The following is a 27,460-nucleotide window of genomic DNA, read 5'->3' as shown; positions in this document are numbered from 1 at the left end:
CAAAGGGAGGCTGGCAAAGAAGAGGAGAGATCTCCTCTGGCTTTCAGTTCTGCCATAAGGAAAGTGAACATAATCCTGACCCTAACTGTCTTGTAATTTTTATTAGCTCTCCTTGGCTTGCAGCAACGATGGTGTGAATAATGCATGCTGCTAGATGGCTTTCCTAAGGAAAGAAGGCTTATGTAATCATATTGTCTGCCACTACCCGCCTTCTCCTTACCCCATAATAACTCAGAAACCAGCTGGCCAGTTTCAAACAAACTTGACAAAGGGAAAGACGTCTTGAAGATATTGCTTTAAGTAAAAAAAATAAAAATGGGGACCATGTAGGGAAGAGACCTCCTTAGTGAGGAACACAAGCTCAGTTCTCACTACAGGCCTTAGGTGCCACTCAGGTACTCAAGTCCAAGAAATACATTAATGGAAAATCAGTTTTCACTGTTTCTGCTGCTCATGCAATGACTTGTTTCTCTACAGATCACTCAGGGTGAGCCCCAGAAGTCATGCTCCAAGCCTGTAGCAGAGAAAGTCACAGAGAGCTGCCAGGAAATCTGCCAGTGCAGGCCCCCTCCGCCGTTACCACCACCTCCTCCACCTCCACCGCCCCCGAGGTTGCTAGTGGTGCCGAGTAAGTAGCTGCTGCTACGGTTGTTGTACGCTGAGGGAGGGTGAAGCAACAGGGATGCCTGTAGAGACTGAAGGAGAAGGGACATGGGAGAGGGCACAGCTGGTTCGTTTGTCATTTTCCACTTAGCAAATGGAGGGAAAAGTGTTCTCAGTGGAGATGGAGATCTGTTTTCTGATCAATGAATAATGCTTGGCATTTGGAGGAAAGCCAGAGAAATTCCCTCCTTTCATTGTATTACATATGATTCCTTAGCTTTTAATGGTTTCCTAATGCCCTAGCCCTGGGAAACACTTTCTGCAGAGACATGATGCTGTGCTTCCCCTTGAGTTGCATGACCTCCTCTTTTGCCAGGTGTGCGCCTTGGAGATCTGGGTGCTCCAAGACAAATTAATTTATAAGCAGGCGAAAATTCAAACATTCTGCCTAGATCATCCTGCAGGTTTGGCTCTCTTCAAGGCACTGGAGCTCTACTGGTTTACCATAGCATTGAGTCAGGTTCATTGGTTTTAAATTCCTTACACCCGTAACGAAAGTCAGAGGCACGTCAGCAGTCAACGGCAAGTGATCAGTTTTCCCACAAATGTACATATAGGCTGAGGCTCATCTATTTCTCTTCATACAAATCAGAGCTCCTAAGCCTTATCCAGCTCATCTGAGCTCCTCCTAATTTCCAGCCATGCATCCCCATGTCTGGCACACCTTGTGCCTGCAGTTCCTGCCGGCTACCTCTGCCAGCTTCCTTCCACATCAGTATTCCTGTGATCCCTGATGTACAGAGCCTTTCTGGAGCGTGATGGCTGCGCTGGTGGTACCCTGAGAGGCAGTCCTGCCGCAGTGAGATGGACCTCACTGGCACTACCTGCACTGGCTGGGTACAGGGACATGGGCTGGACCCTGCACAGACACTTTTAGGTCCCAGGTGTTTGGTATTCCAGCAAATCTCCTTAACTCTTCTATATTTTAGCAAATTCATTTCTCTCTAAAAGGCTGCCTATTAATTGTTCTCCCTGCTTAGATAAACTCCCCTGGGAACAGTGTTGCAAAGTGTATCTATTGTCCTGCTCAGCACTTCCCCCAAGGGAAAAGAAGTCGTTAGGCAGCATCATTTGTCTGTTTGTCTCTATCAGTGCAGTCCCCAGATGTGCAGAAGACACGAAGAAGGCTTCTGCACGGTTCTTAGCCAGGCAGAATTTTGCAGTGTGTTTTCTGCCAAGAGTGTGCTTCGTATTTGTGCCACACTGCAGAAATTTAAGGCAAAGGTAGAAAAACAACAGTGAAGCACTTGGGAAAGGAAATACAAAGACAGCTTGGAAAGCAGAGATGAAGGTTTTTAGCAGCAGGAAAAACCTCCTTCAATGTTCAGGAAAATGTCACAGACAGTAATACTGAAAATTCCCTTGAGCTTTGTCCCACAGTCAGAAAATAAAGTACTTTGCCATTCTGTTTTCTTCTACCTGGGGCACCCTGTTACTCTGAGGGAGCTGCTGTTCCCCACACAAGAAGTGTCAGAGCAGTGTTGGCACAGGGACCAGCCCTGCTGCTGGGCTGCTTCCCCTCCCTGGGCTGCTGCCAGGCAGCTGGTCTGAGTGCGTGGATTTGTCTCCTGTGAAGTGGGAAGGAAATCATATCAGAAAAAAAAAGTCTGTCACACATTGTAAAAAGAGGAAAGAGAAATCAAATGGGCCTACAACTGGGATAGCCTCATGCTTACTCAGGCTGGATTGCCAGGTGCTAACTCAGTTCTAAAAATGAGCTATATAAATCCAGATGACTAATATTTAAACAAGCTATTTAATTTCAAATGCAATAAAAAAATAGATTACACATTCCTTTCACCAGTAAGCTTTAGAGTAGCAATCAAGTGCCTCATCTTAAAAGATGCTTTCATTATTATCAGCTGTCTAGGCACTGTGATTTAGCCCACATGTACAGCAATCCCCATGCTTGTGAGAATGAGCAAGCCTCGTGGTTAAATATTGATGTTATAGACACTGCTTTTAAACAGCATTCAGAGGAGAGGGCGGTAAAGGGACAAGACAAGCTATTATTAAGTGATTGATGCTAGACTTGCACTTTGCACTTTTTAAGTTATTAAAGTTAAGTACTGCAAAGACCTCTGGAAAAAGCATCAGCCCAGGAGCTGCAAGTTTTTTACCTTTACAAGGTACAGTGTCTGCACCATGGGGCAGTACATAAAGATGCTGGCATTGCTCTCAGGGCTTTGTGAGCCCCAAAAGGCTGCAGCCTGCTAGGCACTGTCCTTAAAAGCTCTTTTTGCAATCAAACTGAATGTTGTTGGAGGTTTAGGTCATCTCTGCATCTTTCTAAAATAGCTATTTTGGTTTGGGCCTGATGATTAAAGCCAATAGATGCAAAATTCCTGTCCGTCCAGTTACTACAGACATTGACAGCTCGGTTATCTGCAAAATGAAGCCATCTAGTGCTCTTTGACATGACCTGTCTGGTCTCCAGCTGCTATGGAGAAGCAGAGGGCTCTCTTTGTGTCCTCTCCATCAATCCCACCTGAATGTTTTGCAAACCCTTCTTGAATGTATGGGATGGCACTGGGTGGCTGTTTGTGAGCAGCTGAACCAGTCCCTGAAAGGTTTTTATTGTGCAGATTTTTGACATCCCACTGAGATACTGCTGCTTTGTTTGATACAGACATGTACCTTACTGAGGGTCTTCAAGGAGAGGGGCTCCAACCTGTGTTAGAAGTAACTGGGATGGTGGAGACTGCATGACAATGTAGTGCGGACTGTCAGGAGACATGATCATTGAGCTAACTGTGGTTCCTCCAGACAGTCTGGCATATTGATGTTTCTGCAGTAACTCTTCTTACACAAGCAGCAGCCTGCTCTTTAACCCATGCCTAGAAAACTGCTGGTTGATGAGCTGAAGGGAAACCTCATGAGGCTCTGAGGGGCCTAAGGCCAACTACGCTTAGATGCTGACAGCAAAGAAAAGAGGAACTTTAAATGAAACTATGTTCCCTAGATGTGGCTGTAATGACCTGAAGGAGCTGCTCAGAACCTGGCCTTTAATGAACTGTTTCTTTTCTTCCCCCATCTGCTTTTGTCCTTGTCTCTGGATTTCAGCCAGGACTAAGGCCAGGTGGATGGAGTACTTGTTTAGGCAGCATTTCTAACCCAGCTTTGCAGACTCATGAGATTAAGCTAGTTCAAGTGATGTTGACCCTTCAAAATCTAAAATACTGCTGTTGTCAATCCTTAAATACTTTGTGAGCACACAGGTTCCTCCAGGGGCTCTGCAAGAAGAAAGGACTCTTTGAAAGTAGAAGCTAGGCTTTCAAAAAAGGAAAGGATTAAAGCTAGACATCCAAGTAGAGACAAATACTGCAGTCAGTATCAGTTTTAACCTGTCTAAGGTGTGAGGGGAAAAAAACATTTCAGAAGTGATTTCTTCAAAATGGTACAAGGCATAGAAAGGATGTTCAGCATGAACTCCTCACTTGCTGGTTAGCAGCATTTGCTGTCTCTGCCCTACCCATCTCCCACATTGGGTGAGGAGTCCATGGTACTGCCATCCCCTCTCTGGATGATCCAAGTGTCCAGTCAAACATTGCTTCAGTTGAAATTCAGCAGAGGAAACTTAAATAAAAGTGTTTATCTGAAATCATTACAATCTGTACTAGCACAGACAAGTCTGGATACCTGAACCAACCTTTGACTCATTGGACATTGCACATACATACACAATGAGGTCTTTACAGCTCCTGACCTCAGTGAAAGTTTGCTCTGAGCTGTCAGTTGAGATAAAGCACAATCAAGTCGGTGCAAAGCCAAAGTGAATGACATCACTGCAGAGAGCTCTAATCTCCAGGCTGTAATTGTATTATTTTGTTTTTCAGGTGAAATATTTTCCTTTATCTTTGGAGATAGTGCATCTAATTAGCTAATTTTTTGGGCTGGTGAGAATGCCAAAACAAAAATTACCAACTGCAGGAAGGGTGCAACTTTTTGGCAACTATATGAGCACAGATATATAGCTTAATTTCAGAAAGTGTGCAGGGTCCATTCAGTGCAAGAAGAAAAGCTAAAGACAGTTGGATCTTTTAGGACAGATGGTCACAATGTGTGTATACAGGCAGGAGTCTGAAGTACAGGAACAGTCTGGAACTTCTTAAACTTTGAGTAAGTTTTAAAACAACTAAAATTTGCAGATTTGGCTTGCTGACTGTTAGCAACATCGCTTTTCACAGCAGGAGCTTGTTCTAGAAATAAAATCCATATGGCTCTGGGACACAAAAAAATAAGAAATGGGTTTTCCTTAGGTTTTTCTACAACCTAAATCCTGGTGGTAGAATGGACAGGGTGACCCAGTGTGGATCCAGAAAATGAGTTTGAGATTCATGCTGAGTCTTCATATGGCCATTCAAGCAGGAGAGCAGAGCATGGTCCTGATGCTTTCCACATCGCTTCTTGAGATGGGTACAGATGTTGATGTGCTTGCCTACACGATGTCAAAAAGACCTTTGTCCTTGACAGATGTCTGTGATTGTCCCTCAGGACTTGAGGGGAGGTTGCTATTGCAAAACTGAATTGAAATACTCCTGGAAGCCATCACATGTTTTAAAATATGAGGTGCCAAAGAATTCGCTGTGGACAGTCTGGTGTAGCTCCTGCGGTATGGACTGAGCATCCCAGAGAGCTCTGACTTCAAGTTTCACTTTTTCAAAAAGCTGTCACAAAGGCAATTCTGACCCTAAGGGCTCAGCTGGCAGGACCAGCCCTTACCTACAGCCCTTCTTCTGGAAGGACTGGTTCTGGGCAGGAGTCTTGGATTAACTTATTCCAAGTGCTGATGCTCAAAGGATTTTTTAGGAAAAAATGGGGGTGTTTTTTTTTACAATATGGGGAAGATGTTTTCATCCATACTTCATACAACATAGGGACTACCAAAACTTAGCAGTGATGGAAGAGAACTACAGTAGCACCAAAAGGGGAGGGGGTGCATCAACTCCTACGTCAAGACATTTATGGTAATGACAGCTACTGTGAGAGAATATTGTTTTACCATAAGTCTGGTCGAGACAGTGATTTTTTTTTTTAAATGCAAGCAGAATGCTGAAACAGGGAAGCCCTTTCAGTTTTGGTAACACAGCTGTCATACTATGAATTACAGTCTTGTGTGAGAGCATTGTTTATAATTTACAAGGCAAAACCAAAATTCAGTTCTTGTCTTTGCCTAGCTGCACTTTCATTTTACTGGAGGATTGTGACTCTAAGGACTGGAAGTAGGGTTTCTGAGGCTTTCAAATTTAAATTGTAATCCAGCCCCGCAGCCTGGAGTCATGGATAATGGCACATCAGAATCCAGTCCAGGTCCCCATCATGTTGTTTTCCCATCACAGACACTATCTTCTCTGTTAGCACAGTGAACCAAATCATTAAGTGTCCAAGATGGGATTTAGGCAGAATTCACCCACCTAAATTAGAAATACAATTATTTCCTGCCTCAAACTGCAGGCACCAGTGATTTTAGCACAAAAGACATAAAGACTTCTAAATCCAGATATTTTTTGCATTTAGCACAGTTATTTCTGGCATAGGAATAAAAATTATGAATCCTCACCTCCCAGTTAAAATGAAAAAAATATTTAGGGTGAGGAGATTTCTTAAGCAGCAATCAAATATTAATTTTGAAATAGTTTGGTCATCTGGGATGTTATATTGAGTCTGAAGAACCAGATTAGTGACTAGAAAGCAGGTAAGACTGGAAGGGTTCATGCTAATACTTTCGTGATAGGATTCTGCTATCACTCATGCACCTAACATCTCATATTGCGCTCTTGTAAACTCTCTATCTTTGTAAAACACTGGTTAGATCAGGCTGTCAATCACAACTTCCATTGCTTTCCCAATTCAGAGTTTTTCACCACAATAAATTCTGAAATGTTTTGTCAAGTCTAATTTTTATTTAGGCAAGTGATGAATGTTTCCCCTGCTCTGGGACCTTGCAGATTTGTTTTGAATTTTTCATGCAGTGATAAATCCATATTATGGAAAAATCCACTCTCTTGACAAAGCTCTCGTTCATACATTTTGAAGTATTTAAAAGAGCGAGCCTCAGGCCAGATTTTGTAGTGCAGGAATCAGTAGGAGTTCTGTTATCTATAGATTGAAAGTGTTGTCTAATTTTGGAAAAGGAGGCATTAGATATGAAACCGATTCTGCAGTAGAACTGTCCTTTCTACTCTGGGGTGCATACTGCAACAGCTTGATTTATTTATTTTTTAAGCAAAAGGAGCTGGCAAAGCTGAAGACATTAATTCCCTGTGTGGATGGCAGTCCCATTTGTACATACCTACCATTTCACTGATTAAGATAAAAAAATCTTCACTGAAGTTACTGATGAGTCAGAGGCTGCTGATTTACAAGTAATTGTAGGTTCCCCTGCCCATGGCAGAAGGAGTTGTGTCTCATCTTGACAAGTCAGAAGTAAACTCTTAATTGGCACAAGCTGTTCTAGCAGAGAAGGCTAAGCAGCTGACCTTGCTAAAGCAGACCCACGGTGATGTATATTCTTGGAATGGTGTTGTGCATTGTCTTTGCTGTAAACATGATATAAATGTGTTGCACTGCCTGTGTAATTACAATTTATGGGGAATTTTTAAATTCACATATCAAATCAAGGAAGCAGCAATCTGGACATTTGGGATGTTATCCCAAAGTAAGTACATCATGTCTATTAATATAGTAAAAACATAGGTTGATAACTTATGGCACTGGCAGAAACTGTCGTTAATAAGAATGCAAGTTAATTTAACAATTCCACTACCAAATCGTATAATATTATAACCACATATTTATAATAGCAAATTGTGACTTCCAAATTGTAATTAAAATGAATTGGTTTATAATTTTGAAGTGTCTTTTAAATGGAGCTGATATTTCATCTGTCCATTGGTTAGAAATATTTTACACAAAAATCTGTTCCTTGACAAATGCTGCTATTAAACTGGACTTTTACCAATAGAGCAGATTTTATTGAATCATTCCTGGACCTTTTCCTGTCCTTTTGGAAGCAGTGCGTAATCTTATTTCATAGCCACTATCAGTGGAGCAAAGGGAGGGTTTGGTTTAACCCTTGGTTTGATTTGGCAAGCTGCAGGTGCTCTACTTCAGCCTTATAGGTCATTATTCTGCTCCACTGGCTAGCCACTGCTGTAGGCTTTGGTCAGGAGTGATGGTGAGCAGCATCTCTGCAAAAACTCCCCTACCTGTGCAGGTCCAGACTTCATTGTAAAGCCTGAGGAAAGTGCAGATGATAGCAACCAGTGACGAATTTACTTGCTTTTGTGACTGTAAGGTAGCCTATTCCTTGTCTTTTAGGTTTCAGAGAGTTACAGATGTGCTCTGAGTGGTGATTGAGGACTTCATGTTGGACATTTGGCATGGTGAAACAACTTGATCTGTTAATGTGATGTAATTGCCATTTTAAGTATTTTATATTTTATGGACACTGCATGAAAATTTATCAGTTGATAAATGTAATTTTATTTTTATTAGGATTAAATTTACCCCTGGTTTGGAAGGCACTTCATATTTCAGTTCAATTTTATTCTGGGTGGGTCATTAATTTTATTTCCATTAAGTTGCACCTGAATATGATTTGGAAAAGGAACTTGAGTGTACTAGCTGTAGGAATTATTAATTGGTCTCTTCAGGGACCTTTTTAAGGGATAGCTGTAGCCCTTCCAGCAATAACTGAGCCATTGAAGTGATACAACGAATAAATTACGTAATATCAGACAGGAGGATTGTGTTTCTATAGATGCTGTACACTAATAGAAGTATCTGCTACATGGTCGGCCAGCTGTTCCCTAAAACTCAGACATATGACTTGCAATATGTCTTTCTTTGTAAAGTGAACTCTACAGCCATCTGTACTTACCAATCTAAAGTATACGTCTATTATAGTCACTCGCTCCATAGAGTATCTGAATGCCCAACAGTCAAAACCTTAGTTTTTCAGAGATGGACACGAACTAGTGCATTAGAAACTCTTGCTACTAACACATTAGGAAAATATTCCAAGTATTTCCAAGTCTTCTACAATCTGTGTTAGGAAATTCAGTCTGCAGTTGGCTGAAGCTGGTTTGTATCTATCTTCCCTGAAGGCACTAATTTGAGAAAGTTTCAACTCCAAGCTGTGAGGCTTCTCCAGTCTTTGCTGTTATCTGGAGGTTCCTGAGCTCTTTAAAAAGCAGCTAAGGATCTACAAGATAATATCTTAATCATAACAGTAGCACTGAATTTTACTCACATTTCAAAGCCTGTGATTTTGATGGCACCACTGATGTGAATATTGTTCAGCCTGAAGAAGTTGTGCAGATCTGGACCTTAATTCAATCTACATATAGAACATTATACCAAGAAAATCTGTCATCTTTCTGTGGGATTGAATCTGACAGCCCTGAGGTATCTTATTAATCATTTGCTGGCGAAAGACTGGTCATCAACATAGGAGCTTAGACTTGGGAAATCATATTTCAGCTGTTTGAATTTCAGCCTATATCATCCCTCCTTTGAAACCTGTTCATGGCAAGACCTGAAAGATGGGTGAGCTTTCAGAAGACTTGACAGTGATGTACTGCTTCTCCTTCTGCCACCGACCTGCTGGGAGATCCCGAGAGTCATTTACCCTATCAGCCACCCAGAGTTCTCATACCTGAAGCGAAAATATTTTTTCACCTCTGTAAACTTTGGATTTGAGACTAATAGATGTCAAGCCCTGAAGATTATTATTATTTTTAGGCTCAAAAGTGCACAGTAATTGCTACAGAATTGATCAGCTGTATCCTGTCCTGCCACCCGTCGAAGAGGAGGCTGCACCACCACGTAGCAAGGACAATAAGGCGTTCACCATGCTGGGAGCAAGAGGCAGAGGCTATGGCCACACCGTCACTGTGTGGTAAAGTGAGAAAGGATGCAGCCTGAGGGGCTGGACAAGAACCTGGGGTACAAAACATCACTATGTCATGTCTTATTTCTCCTCTGTCAATGATGATGCAGCTTCAGCAAAACCCTGACAAAGGAGTGTATATCAGCAGATATGGGAATTAACAGCCTGGAGGGGCTATCACTGTATGTACTAACAGTGTCGACATGGGTGCCAGTGCCACAGAACCTTAAGAGGCTCTTTCACAGCACTTGGAGGGGCATGGATCTCAGACAAGGGTGCCTGAGGCTCAATAGAAGCAAGGCCTAGCTTTTTAAGGGCTTTTATCACCTAAAAATGCAGACAGGTGCTGAATGAGCTTTCCAAACCACTGACCTCCCAGCAAGTGTCCTAAGCCGTGGAGCGCTCAACCTTATTTTGGAAAGGACAGATGCTTTCTGTGTGATTTTACTAAGCACTTCCTCACTGCTGACCTGAGGTGGGTGGTGGCCAGCAGGTCAGGAGGGAGGACACAGGGAGGGTAAGGCCAATTTTCTACTCATGTCTTTGCTCCTTGGCAGTCACTTCTTCATGAGATGCCCTCTGCAGCTGCACTGCCCCATGCAGGAGCCTGTCTCTCCTTGAAAGACCTAGTGGCTGGCAATGAGCCCATCTTCTGCCCTGAAACAGCCTGAAAGAAAGCCAGCTTGACTGGGGGAGACAACTGTCCAGAATCCTTGTTTCTCTTCATACCTGTCTTGCTGCAGTGGATCTGGGAGGTGATATTGGCTATGTGATGGAGGAGGAAAGCTCTGTGGGAAAACACATCTCCTGTCCTGAGCGAGTTCCAGGCTGGAAGGGACCCTTTACTTCTTTCACCGGTCCCTACTTTTGTCTGATGTCAAATGCCTCAGCGCCTGGTGCTGTAACCTGGCAAGTAAAGGTATCCCTTTTCCCAAGAAGCTTGAAGGAATCTCTGTATATTTGATTCATAGCAGCAAACCTCCTCCTGCCCATGTTGGAGTTGCCTGCACCTGTACTGAGCTCTGTGGGTCTCAGCAGACAGGGGGGCCACCACAGCAAACACCAAAACAAGAAGCTTCTCATTTTTTTTCAACCTTGTTCTGAGACTCAGCAAAGAAGCTGGAGCCTCGCACATCAGGGCAGCCAACCGGTTCCTTGCAGAAGCGGCCACAGGATAGGCACACCTGGGGCAGGCTGGTAGGGGATGGGCTGCAGTACCCTCTTGGTCTGCAAGGCTGATGGCAGCCTATTACAGGTGTTGAGTTCATACTTTAAAATGTGTTGGGAGTTCACTCTCCTCTGTGCATCATACTCATTTTTAGATCCTCTCTAGGAAATCTGTGCCAGCCAAAGCAGAATAAGGGAGGGATGTATATAGATATATGTATGTGTGCATGTGTCTGTGCTTGTTGAATACTGATGGAAATATGCTCATAGGCTTTCAGGTATCAGAGCACTGACATGGCAAAACAGACTTAGCATGAAGGTTCAGTGCTTTCAGGCCTCTTTTCTCCAGGATGTTCTTTTCACTGCTGTAATGTGACTAAGGTCCCACAGTTTGCTGGGGCAAGCAGATGATCCTCAGCACTGATTTTTCCCTGGTGAAGAGTAGTCCGTGTTCTCTGCAAGTGTTGCTCGCTGCTGGAGAGCCAGGCTGTGTGTTTGTGCAATGATGTGGATGGTACTGTGCTGGCACATCTCTCTGCTTCTCTGTGGTGCCTCTGTTCAAACGAACTGAGAATTACTGTCCCCAGGTCAGTGCTGTGCTGCTGTTGTTCTGCCATAGACCGTAGCCTTGTTGCTTTGTTTGCTTGAGTAGGGATGGGAAGGTCAGGGAAATACAGCTGGTTCTTGTAGAAATATAGATTAACTACTTGCAAACCTACCTATTTACCCTATTAGAGAATTGGGAAAGGAATAACAACAGTGCTGACATGCAGCCTTATGTTGCACATTTTATTCCTACATCTTGCAACCATTTGGGAAGCTAGGACTAATTTTCCATCCTGGAGAAGGAGAATCAGAGGCAGGAGATCTTTCCAAAATCACCCAACAAGAAATGGGGAGAGCTGAGGCTGGAACCCATGTCCTGAGAGGAATTTCTGTCCTCTACCGACCATGATGCTCTGCCAAAAGAGTGGTTAGAGCCTCTATGATAAAACTCAGAAGATTAAACTTAAGCTTGTGTATCTATTCAAGCATCCAAGTTAAAGCATCCTGGCTCTCGGAGTGCTCAGAACCTCTGGAAATCAGGTCACCTTCTAAAATAAATTCAGAGGTACTAATTTAACAGCAAATTTTCAGGTAGTTGTGACCTGTTTCTTAGAGGCACCAGATACCACTAATCTGATTGACGACTCCTGCGTTTTGGAAGGCAGGCCACCAAGTACTGCAGTGTTCACCTGAGTGACAGCTCTCACAGGGAGGCAGTGCTTCAGGCTGTCTGGGGGCATCACTAGGACTATCTGGGGGTATCCCTAGGACTATCTTGATGCGACCCAGCCTGGCGCTGCTCCAGGTTGCAGAGAGCAGGGAAATGTGGCAGTGCCCACGAGGCTCTCCTGAATGACAGTGTTGCTGTGAGTAAGAGGCTGCCTTGCAAGGCACAGGCTTCAGTTCTCATTTGCTTGGGACAGAAACCGATAGTGTGTGATTTAATTGGGCTAAAAACAATTCTGTCCTTTTTGCTGAGGGAGAATCAGAAGGCGAGGGAGAAATGGCATCTCATCGGGAGACTGCTGGTTAGAAAAACACGTGACAAAGTCAGATCAGAGGGCAGTGGCTGACGTGAGTGTCCATTGTAAAGATAAATGCCAGAGTGGAGTGTTAACACAGAAACCAGCTATGATGTAATCTCCTTAAAAGCCTTTTTTCCACAAGGCCTTTAAATGCTGCTGCTTCTCCAGACCATGCTTTAGAGAACACTTTCCCTCTGTGCTCTCCTCCCTGCTCTCCTCCAAAAGACCTTGGCAGCTGAAACCATGTTTTGCTCTTTTTTGTGGGGTTGTACCTCAGTTCTGGCAGGTCCCATCTGCTTTGCTGACAACCTAATAGGATTAAGGCTGGCAGATCTGGCCCTCAGCCTGCCAGTTGTTTGGAGCACAGACTTTCTCCCTCTACTGTTTTTGGTAGTCCTTTGACTGCTCTGCTGTCTGCATCTTCATCATCCTTCCATAAGCATGTAGGCCTCTGAACGGAAATACTAGTCTTCCTCCACAGCTATGCCAAAACTAGTACAAGTTATCCTACAGGTTTATTATCAGCCCTCCTGGGCACCTTATGGGATCCCACCTCGTTTCCGTCCATGGGTCTCAGCCCCACAGAGCTCCCAGGCACAGTGTCCCCGTGCTGGCTTGGGGCAGAGATCTGGCACTTTCCCAGGAAGTCACCAAGACAGTTTGCTACTTCCACTTCTGTAATGTATTTGAGGCCAAATCCAGTGTTTGCATCTGCTCCCAAGGACGAGGCAACACAATCCAGAGGGTAAGACTGGCCAGGAGTCAAAAGACATTTTGTTTCCTGGCTTTTTGACTGAGCTGCTGCAAGCCGCTTCCTCACTGTGTCCTTCACTTATGCCTGGGCGACCGATACTTTCATCTGGTATGATTTTTATTTCGTTCCTAATTCTATTTTCATTTTCTAAAGGACTCTCAAATCTGCCAGGGAAAAGCAGCTGCACAAGACCTACCAAGACAGCACAGCAACGTGGGGCTTTAGTGGAATCCACTGCAAAACCCAAACCTAAATGTGTGCAGGTTCAGTAACCTCTGAAGCTTAGATCTTAAGCACCACACTTAAAACTCCCCCACCCAGCTCCTCTCTTTTCCACTGGCTGTATCCAGGATCAGGTTTTTTCACTGGCGGTTCCCGTCCTATTTCTTGCAATGAGCTGTACACTCCTCTATCACCCATAACCTTCAGAAAACTCCTGCAGAACTGCCCCTTTCCTCCACCTCCTGCAAACTCCAGTCTCCAAAACTAAGCACAAAAACTGAGCATGTTTCTTGTTTCAGAAGCGGATTATTTTTAGAAAGGGGGAGAGAACTAAGGAGAGGGGAAAAGCGAGAGTGTAGAATAACAGCGTCTACAGTGTAAAAGCTGCAGGGGAGGGAATTTCTCCAGTACCATCCCACGCGTGTTTTTATTATAGCAGAAGTTCCCACTGCGTAGTGATTGCAGTATCCCCCTCAAAAATGTAGTAGAACATATGCATGGAGCAGCTGTATGATATAAACTTGTGTGCAACCTAATGTGATAAACAGAAGTATCATCTGCTACAGGAATAGCTGAATTCCACCAGTATTATTTAACCTAGCTGCTCCAGGGAGGCAGTGAATCAGGACAGGCTTTCTGCTGAGCACATCGCTATTGCCTGGTAGTGGCTGTTTACTGGACTAGCTCAAGGCACTCTAGAAATGGCCCTGAGTTTACAAGCAACAGGAAGGGCACAGATCTCTGAGGAAGTAAAAAAAATTAAAGAAAATTAACATATATTGGTTTTTTTCTTGATCAAAATTTGCTCCAAATTTAGGAGGTTCTTATTTTTTTTAAGCCAGTCTATTGCACGTTGTGTACAGTTACAGCCACCCTCCAGAGGTGAGGGTGGTGGGACAGGATATTGCTGGTCTAAAGCAGTTCTTTGGTCTTTCCTTGCTGGGTAACATCTTCCTCCTGCGCCTGTTTTCTGTGGCAAAATCTCAGGGAACAGGTGCAGCAGAGCAGCTTTCTGGGTCACTGCTCTTTGGGGACTGTGTGAATCCAAATCCTTTCTATCATGTTCGGATTTACGGGAGATGAACTTGCCCAAATGGACTTCATCTGTTATTTAAGCTGTCATCCATTCCTGATTTATATTCTGGCTGCATTGGCCCAGTCCCTCGAGTTAAGGATGGTCGTTAATAGATCTGGCTTTCTGTGCTGCCCATCCTGCACCCCATTTCCCTCACAATCTCCAAACAGGCAACAGTGTGTCCATCACTTTGAGCAGAACAGCCTTGGGAAGCCATGGTGCTGTGGGAATCTTGTATTTTATTATATTTGCTGGATTTAATCCAATTGACACTGCTTTAATCTTTGGAGCTCTGCTTTGGAGCTTGCTTTGTTTCAGCTTCTCAGAGGGTAGCAAGGCCAAAAGAGCAGCAGAGCTGGGGCCGCATTGTGAACATCCTGCCCAGCAGTTGCAGTGCCAAAGCACCCTCATGCCAGATGTTTAAACATCATAGAATCACAGAATGGTTTGGGTTGGAAGGGACCTTAAAGATCATCAAGTTCCAACCCCCCTGCCATGGGCAGGGACACCCTCCACTAGACCAGGTTGCTCAAAGGCTCATCCAGCCTGGCCTTGAACACCTCCAGGGATGGGGCATCCAGAGCTTCTCTGGGCAAATATGTGCAAGCGGATGGCAGTGCATGTGACACCGTCTTGCTGTAGCTGCCATCAGGGTGCCAGGACTGGGGCAGTCTGTGCCCAGAGCCCTCTGGCTAACAGCTGGATGGGTTTGGTTATGACCATGGCTCAACATGGGGCAAAGAAGTTGCCCCACTGCAGATGTGGCCAAATCCAGTTTATATTTCTTCAAGGTTTAATCGTGTGTACACACTCCTGGCAATGGTGCCTGGAGCCACCACCAGCTCATGTGGTCCACCTGCTTGGACTCCTCCTGTCTTGGATCCACGGTAGCTGAAATGTGGGGATGCCTCTACCTTCCCCTCCCTGAGTCTGCTTGCTGTTGTTGCTCTGCATTTGCTGTGCAGTCTGGAGGCATGGCAAAGCAGGATTATGGCCTCTTCCAGGCTTTTTCCGAGGCTACAGACAGCCAGTCAGGGAGCGGGGCTGACCCCAGGGCTCCTGTTGACACCTTTGGCATTTGATGTGATGTGCTCCCGCATCTCCCCTTCAGCAGTTCAAGCGTGGCTGGGTGTGCTGTCTGCAGGCAACAACTGTGAAGGAAGGTTGATGAGGTGATTTTTGGACCTGCCAGGGAGACAGCGAAGTGCATCCATTCAGATCTTATAGCTCCTGTATCTTCAGACTGAATCATTACAGACATATACAGAGATGCCCCAGATGTGAATGTTTGCCTTTACGTGTTCAGCCGATGTAAGGGATCTCAAGTGCAGCAAAGAAGGAGAAGAAAAAAAAGGAGTTGGTAGAGTTTCTCACATATTCTGTCACCAACGCTTAGTAATTAATCCTGAGGAGCCACTCAGAGTGCAAACATATTTAACAAAACTATTGGCAGCAGTTTCTTTTATACGGATGCATATGTATACCCGTTACATACATACATTAAATATATATGTCATAGATAGCCTTTCTACATATACGTGTTTATACACATACATATACATGTATATACGTAGATGAATGCATGTATATATATATATATATGTTATGTGTATATATATATACCCAAACACCACGGAGTTCCTCTCACAGCATGCAGAAACCTGACACAGTGAGATGTGCCTCTTCTTTTCTGTCAGTGGAAAAGGGAAATCCTTCCTTCTTTGTTGATGATCACCAGCCTGAGCGTTGCTTTCTGTGTGCAGCTGTGGTTGCAACGTAAACAGGGGCTGAGGTTTTCTTCTGGCCCTGTGCATTGGGGCAGGCGTGAGGCTGGGGCGAGTGGAGGAGCTGCTGCATGGCACACATGCATGCATGGCTTTCTGCCCCAGGAAGAGGCGTCAAGGCCCCCCGTCTCCTGGTCAGCCTCCTCTTCCCCATCCTCCCAGGAAATTTTCCCCTGAAATCCAAGAGTGTCAATGGATATGGTTCCAAGGGAACACATACTTTGCCTATTCCTGAAATACCTTTTAGAGTAACAGCTGAAGATCTATATTTGTATCAAGGTCTAGCAGTATCACATAGTCATTAGAAGGCTCTTTTGAAGGATTTTTTTTTTTCCCGTGCTGTCTGCCTCTCACTGTTAGCAGCCCTGGGTACACACAGCATGTTCTTACCACATGGATTATCCAGACACATCTGTAGCGGTTCCTACCTGACGAAATACAGCAAACAAAGAGGGGACACTTGAGCTGACACTAACTCACAGATCTCTCCACATCACCCTGGGTTTGGTAACAAAACCTGCACCCGGAGAGCCGACAGCCTCCAGGCCTCTGGGGACTGAGCTCCTGACCTTCAGCAAAATCTGGGGCAGTGCTTAGGAGCATTATCATGCAGATGCTGGGACAAGGTCCTCATCTGGCACCAGTCTCACAGCTGGGTGGACTTCTACTAGTTTCATAGAAATCACAAAATAGTTGGAGCTGGAAGGGATCTGTAAAGGTCATCTAGTGCAACCCCCCTGCAATGAGCAGGGACACCTAGTTTACATCACTTGAGCTCTTGGCCCTTTTCATTAGCTACCCAAGGATTCATTCTGACATACAATTAAATTAATCAATGAGATAATCAGCACTCACTTTGGGGTGAATTTAGACTGCTGGGGGGAGTGAGGGGCCTTGCATGAAAGTAGACAAGAGACCTCAGGCTTAGCACTGAAACCAACTTTCTCAAAAAAGATGCAGGCAAGTGATAGAGGCTGTCCTGGCATTTCATCTTTTACACAACACAATGCTTACAGAGTGAATGTCTGAGCCTTGGTGTCTCTCTGTGTAACTGTTCCTCTGTAGGGTTTCCCCTCCCAGAACCCAAGTTATTTCACATTAATCAGGGGATTCACGGAACTCTCCTGTTCCACAGGGGGTTGGATGAGACACCTTGCTGTGAAGAGACCCAAGTTGCAACAGATTCAAGATCTCTCTCCCTATTTAACTGGGGATGGAATGTCCTGGGAGTCTTTTCATGTGCCTTGACATTTGAAATCACATCTAAACCTTGCCACATTTTCTGGGCTTGTTCCTGCATCCCAGTATGATAATGGCTGTAGGAACTAGTGGCTTCTCTCTGTCTTGTAAATGGAGAAGCCAACATGCAAATTATGCAAACATATCAAAATAATAAGGTAAATAAGAGTGAAGATGAGACTAGAACCCCACACCCTGCCTTAGCCAGCAGATCAACAGGTCTCTGAAATACGTAACATACAAAGAGGTTGCTAGAAACGCATTGCCTGCATCTCCAATTCCTTTTAAGTTCCAACCAAGACTGATAACACTTGAGGCCCTTGGAGTATGAGCCTGCCTTCAAAATAAAATCCAATCTTGCTTCCTAGCATGCTAATTAAGAGTACATGGCTGATTCAGGAAGCCCTACAATAGCAAGAGGAGTGCTGCAGGCATAGAGATGGCAGGGTTTAGCCTGTTGTGAGTATACAATATTAAAAACGGGCAGATGTCTCATAAAGAGGATTATGCCAGCACTCTTGACCTTTCTGCAAGAACAGGAAAAAAGCAGGAGGAAAAACAATAATCAGTTTTTATTTATCTTGAAAGTGCTCTTCCTTTTTAGGCATGAAGATACTGTTGTAGAGAGCTGAGGGGGGGTCACTGTCACCCTTCCATGTCACATCAGCACACGCTTACCAGCTGCTTGGGACCAAGCCTGTGAGCGGATTGACACACTCAGACCTCGGCCAGAGACACCTCCCCTGGGACTGCACATGGGAGCATGGGTCACTGCCTCCCATAGCTGTTTTCCATCTCAGCCCTGTGTTTTGTTTTATTTTTGTTTGGTTTGCTTTGTTTTGCTGTGCTTTGCTTTGTTTGCCGATGGGTGAGAGCCAGGGGAAAATGGTGCCCTGATGCAGGCTCCCTGCCTCATCATCGCTACTGAGGGCTGTGCAGAGGCATCAGCTCAACCCAGCATAACCCCCATGATGGAGTACTTACTCTCTCCTAACAGACTTGCTGGTGTTACTTTCCAACATCCCAGCATTCCCATGTGAAGAGCAATTAGCCTACAACTCATACTGCAATGGAAAATAATAATCCTAATCAAAATAAATAACAGGAGTACTAAATTTCCAAAACTTTGGCTTTACAAAGTACAGCCATGACAACTAAAGATAACCTGTGGGTGTATCCAAGGATTCTGAGTCCTGTTCTGTATTCGGTCACAGGCAGTACAAGTATGTGTCCCTTTTATAACACACAGAAATCCATTTAATGCTTAATCCAGAACATTAAAGCAGCTTCATCACTGTTTTTTGGTTTTGGTTGCTTAGGACAATTTTGAGAATGGCCCACGCTGAGATTTGCTAAAAATTAGAGACTTCTTTGTGATTTTATGGAAACTTCCTTTCCAGTGATACAACCTCTATTTTTGTACCTTGGACATTGAGGGAAACCCTTTGTAGCTGAGATAATCTTTCCTGGTATGCACATTTGTGGCTAGACCCATGTGTGTACAGATACCTACTAACATTAGAACTGGACCCGTGTCTTTGTGCTGAGCCTTCAAAACAGATTTAGTCAAAGAAAGCAAGTGTGTCAGATTTTTGTGGTGCTTAAATAGTTTGAAGGATGTCTTTGCTCTAAAAGTACTTTTTAATGAATTTGTTTTCAATAAGTTGGATCCAGCCCCCCACTGTAGGTCTGAAGTCAGTCTGTTTATTCACTGTATTTCTTTAGGCCTGGTGCTGTTGGGAATAGTTGATTGTGTTGGCCCTCTAAGTGTAAACCTAACCAACATTTGTACTTCATAAATTTTAAAGCCAAGGGAAAAAAAGACATTGTGTTCATGTGGCCTTTTCAGAGACAGAGCATTTTCTTTATCTAATTCTTATGCTGAGTCCAGTCGCTTTAGCTGAATTTAGACTTCTTTTAGGAAAAATGAAAAATCTACCTTAAACTAAATTTTTCAGTGAAATACTCCACCAGAGCTGATAGACTGTTGTAATGGATAATTGCCCTTAATTATAGTAATTACCCTATTTCTAATCTAAATATGCTTAGTCTCCTCTTGTATTGGAGTACATTCCCAAGTAATTTACAAACTCTACCAGTATCCATCACCCTATTTTGGGGGGAAAGGGGAGGCCACTGTTAAAAAACACATTTCTCAGCAGTGACTTTCCACTTGTAGTTAGATCTTGAGATATACTAGTTCTCTGCCTTTTAACTCAATTTACGTGTGCCACACTTACCGCGTAGCTTTATAGTTTCATAGCCCTAACATCATGTGGGATTAAGTCAAATGCTGTACCAAAGTCTGAAGTTACCACACCAGCATTTGGTAAATACATCTGTTTACCAAACCAATAATCTCCTCAGAAAATATCTGGTTAGTTTGACATGGTATGTTTCCCAAACCTATGCTGTTTAGCATCAATTATTTATTTTAATACTTTATTAATTGAATGAGATCTTCATTGTTTTGGCAAGGTTTCTGTCAGGATGACAGACTGTGATGGCTTAGCTCACCCTGCTTATCTTCTTTAAAATGTCATCACTTCCCTACCACTTTCCACCCAACCGTATGTTCAACATGCAGAACAACACTTCAGGGCTTAGGAGAGAAAGTACATTTTCCTCCAGTTGTTTTACACTGTGAAAATCACTTTCTCTGTTCAGCTGATTTTGAGACCAGTGAAGAGCAGCCAGGAATGAGTCAAACTTGAAGGCAATCATGCTCTGAGCAGCTGAAGCCACTTGCATGAGACTGGCGCTGGATGCTGAGGGAGCAAACACCATGGCCGGCCTCTCCAGCCCTCAGCTCTCTGTAGCCCCATGATGACGATGAAGGAACCCCCTGTGCTTAGGGATGTCCTCCACTCCCCAAATACACCTCTCTGAATGACAGCAGTGCATGCTTTGTTATTTCTTTACATGACAAAGTAAAGGATTCTGAAAAAAGGATTCTGATTCCATTGTGAAAGGAAACAGAACAAAAGGTGAAGGGAACAGAGCTAGGTGGATTAAGGGTCACCTCCACATCAGCAATTCTTATTTTCCTGTCATTAATAACGGGATATAGGCTGTCAGGAATCATATTCAATATTCAGTCCCACATGTATCTGTGTGTTCTCCATGTAAAAATACTGTGATAAACCATCAAGGAGCATGTGCTCACAGGCATGTGACAAGCCTGGCTTTATACCCTGCCCCTGCCACTTGTCAGCTTCATGTGTTGTGCCGAGGAGCAACCCTGTCTCACCATCTAGGTTTGCTTTGCGAATAGTTTGGTTGATCCCACCTTGGATGAGAAACAAGGACAAGATAAGGATGGCCTTACTTGCCTCATTTTTTATGGTCTCATCTAATTTTACGTGGCATCTGGGGATGCATGTGTTGCTTCGGATTTCACTGCAAGCTTTTGTGTTTGTCAGGGCAACACCAGGAGGGTGGAGTTGGCCCTGAGGCTGCCTGCTTCTAAATGCATACATTTTGTCATCTTTGAAATACCCTCTGTTCTGAAATCTTAGAAAATATATTGAAATATTGAAAACTTTCAGATAATATTAAAAACATTTAAAGCATTTAGCTTTATCACGACACAATAAGTAGTTCATCACCCACTGAAAACTGACTTCTACAGCTGATATAGTGATAAAGTAGAAATTCAGTTGCTGATATAGTCTGGGAGTGGACACGTCAAAAGCCAGGAACCATTAGTTTTTCAAATCACTTAATTTTTCAGCTTGATTTTTCTCACCCATAGGGAAAAAAAAAAAAAACAAAAGCCCAAACACAAAACCCTCCACCCTCACAGTCAATATACGTACAATAAATTGAAGGCAGTATTTCCTAGACAAGTGTGATCAGGGTGATAGCATGTCTTGGATGCTGATGCGTATGAGAAAAAAAGGACCACTTACGTGGCACCAAATACTGAACTGCCTACCAATTATCAAGCTGCTGGCTTTATTATTTTGATTCCTTCTTATAGTTCCTTACCTAGTCTTTTTCTAAGGTGGTTCTGTAGATTTCTGTGGGTGAATGTTGCCAATTCTTCTATAGATCATGCAATTAGAAAAAAATAATATTTTCTCAGTAATTGTGTACTTCAGCATTTTACCTAAGGAGTGTTAACCCTAAGAGTACGTGTATGTCTTTTCCTAAGCAAACACAGGAGGCACAGGAGATGTCAGCTCACACTGAATGATGCGGGTGAGATGACATATTTTGACTTGTGCATCTATTTGTGATGTGTATAACAAGTTCAGAATTTAGGATATATCAGCTCAAATAATTGGACTCAAAAAAAACCCCCTTTTGCCATATTTAGCTCTCTCCCCCACTTAACTGAAAATGTAGATTTAGACAGTCCCATTGACTGATTAATTATTAAACTTTATTTAGGAAGACCCAAATTCTCATGGATTGTGTGGTTGTGTGCACTGTGTTAAGGGTCTCTTCCTCCTCTGAGTACACTGGTAGCGCTCATGCCATTGTCTGTTGCTCGCCATCCTTCAGGAAATAAGTGTTCCCTCAAAACATGGCCCTGAAGGAAAAGATTTGAAGTAAATGCCACCAGTATAACTCTTGTTGCAAAATATTGCTTGTTTTGAGTGGTACTTACACAGACAATTCTAAATCGAATAAGAAAAATGTAATAATAACTGCTTATATTTTCACGGGTTAACACTTTTTAATGTTGACATTTCTTAACTTGGACATACAATTCAAAGACAATGTAATGGGAAAGAAGCTTGTCAACGATAGTCCTCTAAAAGCACTTAATAAATGCAATAAAGTTTCTATTCTTTTAAAACAAGCTTCCCTTCCTTGCTCCAAGGTTACAATGATAGCAGCTGCAATACTGATTGGTAGGCACTGCTGCAACTCCCTGATAAACCTCCTCTAATGGAGTTTGAAAGCCTACCCTTATCAGTGTAACATCTCTCTCTAAAACTAAATCTGATGCAGCAGGAGATGGCAAATGCAGAAGGAGAAGTTTTCCATGGGTAGCAGAGTTGAGCCTTTCTCCTTCATGCTGAGCATGTGGCCAGAACTGCCACAGAGAACGTGGTCGTCTGGGGACCATGATGAGAAATATCTAGTACCAAACTATTTGATTGCTTGGAAGAAAAATGGGTCTTAAATGTGAAATATACTCTTTGCGCTTATCTGTGGCCCTGGCATAGTGCTATTGCATGGGTGACTGAAGCGTATCTGATTATACACTGCTTATTTGGGAGAACTCATGTATTTTTCCACACTCTTTTTACAGCTCCCAAGTCTACCTTTTGTCCCACTGAAGAGACCTGGTGGCCAGGCCTGGTTATTATCATTGCAGTATGCTGTGCCACATTAGTGTTCCTCTTTGTAGTTGTCATCATTTGCTACAAAGCCATAAAAAGGTAAGTCTCCAGATGCTTTTACTGTGCTTAGGGCAATGCAACCCCACAAAGGCTGGGCCAAGACTTGGTTGGCACTTTGTTTTGTTTAAAGGCATACTAAAGGCAAAATGTATCCTGTAGTCAACATATGTTTTCATTGGAAAGTCACTGTGTGTACCATAACCTGCCTGTGTAAAGGATGACGTTTAATGCACAATCACGGGCATGAGGAGGAGAAAACCTAGAAATGGGACAGTGCCACAATGTTCAGATTAATATGAACTCCTCAAAGTCAAATTGCTGGAGGTTGCTGGGGAATGTCATAGCTTTGCTCTGGCCAAGTGTCGAGGCAGAAACACCATCCTATCCAGTTCTGGTAGTATTCAAAATTTTTGGCCCAGGCCCACCACTAGTTGTAGCATTTCAGATTGATGCAAGCTCTTGTAGCCCAAACTCTAGGGTAATTTGTGTAGTTTTTAATTTGGAGACTCTACTTCTAATTTATTTGTGCTGCAAAATTATCAATTGCAAAATCAATTTCAAAACCTCTCTCTTTGAATTTAAAAGCCTATGTGAAACCTATGTACAACACAGTTTGTAGTAACCATTTCAGCTCCCCTACCGCTGTCTTTACAATAGATGTGCTTGCATAGGCCTCAGGTAGTTAGAAATTGTTGACTTTGGTTACCTCGGAAAATGGGAGTGGGAATAATTTCTTCACCTAAATAATATTTCATATTTTGAGCAGAAAATCCATAACTCTCATGAGTACTCCAGTGGCACCTGAATCACAGTTTGGATTAAATTATATTTATTCACCTTTAGGAATTTTTTGCAGGGAAAAAAAAAAGACAATAAAATACCTTTCATGAGCAATGTTATCTGCATGCAAAGCAACAGCAGAGTTTTGATGAGCCTCAGCAGGGATATCACAATGGTGGAGCACTGGACATGCTTTATGGTTGTCTGAAAAATATATGCAGGATTGGAAGGATAGTATATCCAAGAGCTTCGAAAAGGGAGAGTTCAAACAAGAAGACAGGAGTCTGTATCTAGTTTCTTATTAAATTTACATAAGTATGTTTGCTATTCTAGTTTAGCTAAAATGAATGCTTATTAGTTTTGAGGAACTGGAAGGCTTTCACTCTGTCTACTGAAACTTCTTAAAAGTCGTCTATGGAGGACTGAAATTGGAGTTGAATTGGATTGGTAACACAGTGCAGAATTTCTTATTTGTACTTCCTAAACTATCATTGCCTGTTCATAGGGGATTGGTTCAATTCCATATGGAAAGATGTGTTTGTTTCAAAAACAGCTATTGTATTTGTCTACCTAGTGCCAAACTGTGAATGATTTCTGCCAAGGCTGCAAAATATACCTACAGGAGCAGTAACTCTCCAGGGCAACTTGTGCCTAGCAAGGAATTGTTCTTCAAATTTGTTCTGATGCCGGTAGATGGGAGGTACAGAAAAGAAATTTAAACAGACAAATTTAGAGCTGCCTTGAAAAGGCTGTGGGAATTCACATAACAAAGTCTTATGCTTCATGTCGATGAAGAATAATACAGATACTTGATGAAGACACCCATTATTTGTCAACAGTGTGAATATCAATGTACAAGTCAGCTGCTTGAAGAGGCATTAGGCTCAGAGCAAAGTGAAAATTCCTCTTAGATCTTCTTATTGTTGACATTCACACTGCTGACAAATGCTAAGCTGGAAACTGCTCAGATGTGGGACAGACAGCTATAAAAGAAAAGCTTATTAATTATATTTTTACAGAGTAACTAGAGCATTTCTTTTCATCAATGAGTCCTTCCTAAAACAACTCTGTTAAAAGGATGCCCTAAAGTGTCTGGCAGCATTCCCTGCCAGTTCAGGTTTCTTGATCCTCTATAAAAGATATCTATTGATAAACGCTGGAAAATGAGATAAGACGCTTCACAAGAGCAGCATCTCTGCCTTCGACACAGAGTATTATCCCATATTGTTTAGCTGAATTGGCTTTAGCTAGTGCGAGAAATCCTTCACTCTAATTTTTGCTGGGAGGTAGAGGTGGATAGCGAATGAGTTAGGGGATTAATCTGTGTGATGCTGAAGCCAAGAGTCCCTCCAGTGTGTTCCCAGCCTCTGGCTCCATAACCGTGCTCTGCCCCATCCTTTCTCACACTCCATCCCACCAGCTCTCCTCTGCAGTCCAGCTCCCGGGACTTTGTTCCTGCACATCTCCTGGAATTGGGACCTCTGTCACTGCATCGCAAACAAATCTGTCTCCCACCTCCAAGGCAGTATGTTGTCTGCTTGCTTATAATATACCCATCGCCTTTAGATGTGGATGCCACCCACTCATCCTCCAGCTGCATCTAGGTTGGGTTGTGACCTTGATATGGCACAACCCTCTTCGTCCAAGGAAAGTCACATGCTGATTGCCTTGTAGAAATCAGAATCCAGCCTGAAGACCCTGCCTCTGCCTGCCATGACTCTTTCTTAGCTCTGGGTGAGGACAGCCTTGTGTCTCACCACTGGACAGCATCCTTTCCTTCTTGCACCATGTCAGGCATGTCTGCAGGTTTCAGAGGTGTCCCAGCCTGGACAGCTGTCATGTCACTGGTCACTGTGGGGGTGACCAGGAGAGTGGCAAAGTAGGCTGAGGACGAGATTGTTCACAGCGCCCATCACAAACTGACCCTTGAAGCCCTCTCCTGCTCAGCTTCCTCCCTCTGAAACAGATATCAAAGCATTTGCTTACACCTCAGGGATGTCACTGAGATTCATCACCTACTTTCTGATGAGCAGTGTAAATGTGAAAGTGGCAAGAATTATTATCCAAACATACACTTCCTAAAACCTTTCATGAGACTGTCACCCTCCAGCATTTTTAGACAGGATTTTTTTTACCATTTCGTCGGGCAGCAGGGGAGGGAGATCTATGTCTTTGCATTTGGAAATCCTCATTCTGATGACAGCCTGGGCTGCAACAAAAACTGGAAGTGCCACTAAACATGAAAACTGTCTTGGCAGCAGCAGATGGCTTATATTTTTTTTTCTTGCAACAGGAAAAACATTTAAAAATTATCACCAGCCTATCTGCTAAAAAAGAGGTAAACCAAAATAAAATTACCAAATACCTACTGAACATGAGTTCTGATCAGATGACAGTACCAGTTTTACCCATGGATAGATTTATTCTTTGTGTACATCTCTCTATATCCTGTGTATCCCATCTATAGTAGATCCTTTGTATCTACTATAGTAGGCATATATGGTGTGTGTATATATATATATGCATATATACATATATATATGTGGTGACAAATCCACAAGTATTACAGGAGAGTATTGCAAAAGCCTAACTGAAATAACTTGATTTCTCTGCTTGTTAGTCTTCCAAATGAAGAGGGGTTTACAGCCTGACCGTCAGTGCTATCTATATATTCTTTAGTCTAAAGCATATGGCTCAGCTTAATTAGCAGTGTAAGCACTGAAGAGATGATGAAGAGTGAAATAACAGCAGTCATCTGATTGTAGGGTGTAGCAAGAGTTAAATGTTTTAGCAGGAAAGTGCAGGCAGAGATTTATTTGCCCGGAACTTGGATCTGTTGCATTAATCCCTCACTTCCATAAGAATCAAATCTGAAATAGAAAGAAAAAGAAAAATCCTTTTGTGCTTAAGTTAAAATCTCATTTACGGGTTTCAAAGGGCCAGATCCAATCAAACTCTCTCATGTCTGCTTTTCTGTAGCAGAAAGAGAGGGAGTTACTGCTCTCAAGGTATCGTAACTCAACTGTATTTTTATTCAATCTGTATAAAAACTCTCTCCTGGAGTAGTTGGTTTTCCTTAAAGAAAAACTAAAACTTTGTCATCTCACCAATTTAGGCACTAAGGCTTTGTGATAAAATACAATGTAGTGAATGGCACTTCTTTGTATAAAATAACTACCAAGCCAGCATGCTGCTATTTCCATCCCTGCATCTCCCCTGGAAGTGCTCAGGTTCGCCCAGTATGAAATGGTCATAAGAAATGCTGAAGTCCATTCCAGGGGACGGATTTGACCTCTCTGGTCCATGAGAGAACTAATACCAAAATGTATCTATCAATCAGCTTTAATACTCTTAGCACAGCCGGACAGGTTAAACTCTTGGGAAAATACATATGGGGCAATTCTTTGAAGGCTCTTAAAGCAGCCTCTAAATTTCCTATGTGTGATGCTGGTGTCTGCAGTGTTGGGCACTGCATGGCCAGCACACTGGGTACAGATGTGTGCTGCTGCATAGATCAAGCACCAGAGGAGATCTCATGATATTGTTGGGCTGCAGCATGGTTACATGCATGGTGGTAACACACTCAGCGTGGCAGTGCGGAAACAGCTATTTTCTCTGGCCTTGGTGACAAAGGGATATTTCCTCTTTTAAAAAATGTGACTTTTCTCTTAATAAACTTTTCCATGGCACATTAGAAAAATTTTAAGGATTGGCACTTAGTGCTGGCAGCAATCACAGTCTGTGACATTTGCAGATTTCTAGGACAGGCTTAATCACTCCCTGGCCAGGGCTCAGACCCACTGTAAGCAGTGGGACTTTCCTGCTCATTTCGTGGATAAGGAAAGCAATCTCACAACCAGCTATTTCTGTAACACATGGCAAGTCTGAATGAGCAGATGAATAACTGGTTCAAAATCTGGAATATCTCCAGGTATTTCTCTACCACGTCTGTCTG

The 27,460-nt window shown here is 43.1% G+C and overlaps 1 protein-coding gene across 1 annotated transcript in view; it reads left to right on the top strand.

Annotated features, from left to right (window-relative positions):
• Positions 1 to 471: 471 nt before the first annotated feature.
• The window catches only part of PRIMA1 (proline rich membrane anchor 1), a gene marked incomplete at its 5' end in the record, with an annotated part of 42,073 nt that continues 15,084 nt past the window's right edge, over positions 472 to 27,460 (top strand). Inside the window, 2 exons of the mRNA XM_010077488.1 lie at positions 472 to 628; positions 22,635 to 22,764. Coding sequence (XP_010075790.1) covers positions 472 to 628; positions 22,635 to 22,764 — 287 coding nt within the window. The remainder of the gene's footprint in view (positions 629 to 22,634; positions 22,765 to 27,460) is intronic.

This window comes from Pterocles gutturalis, unplaced genomic scaffold (assembly GCF_000699245.1).
Source record: "Pterocles gutturalis isolate BGI_N339 unplaced genomic scaffold, ASM69924v1 scaffold48123, whole genome shotgun sequence".
Taxonomy (NCBI): domain Eukaryota; kingdom Metazoa; phylum Chordata; class Aves; order Pterocliformes; family Pteroclidae; genus Pterocles; species Pterocles gutturalis.
The sequence above is the reverse complement of the archived record's forward strand: the minus strand, read 5'-3'. Positions and strand labels throughout refer to the sequence as shown.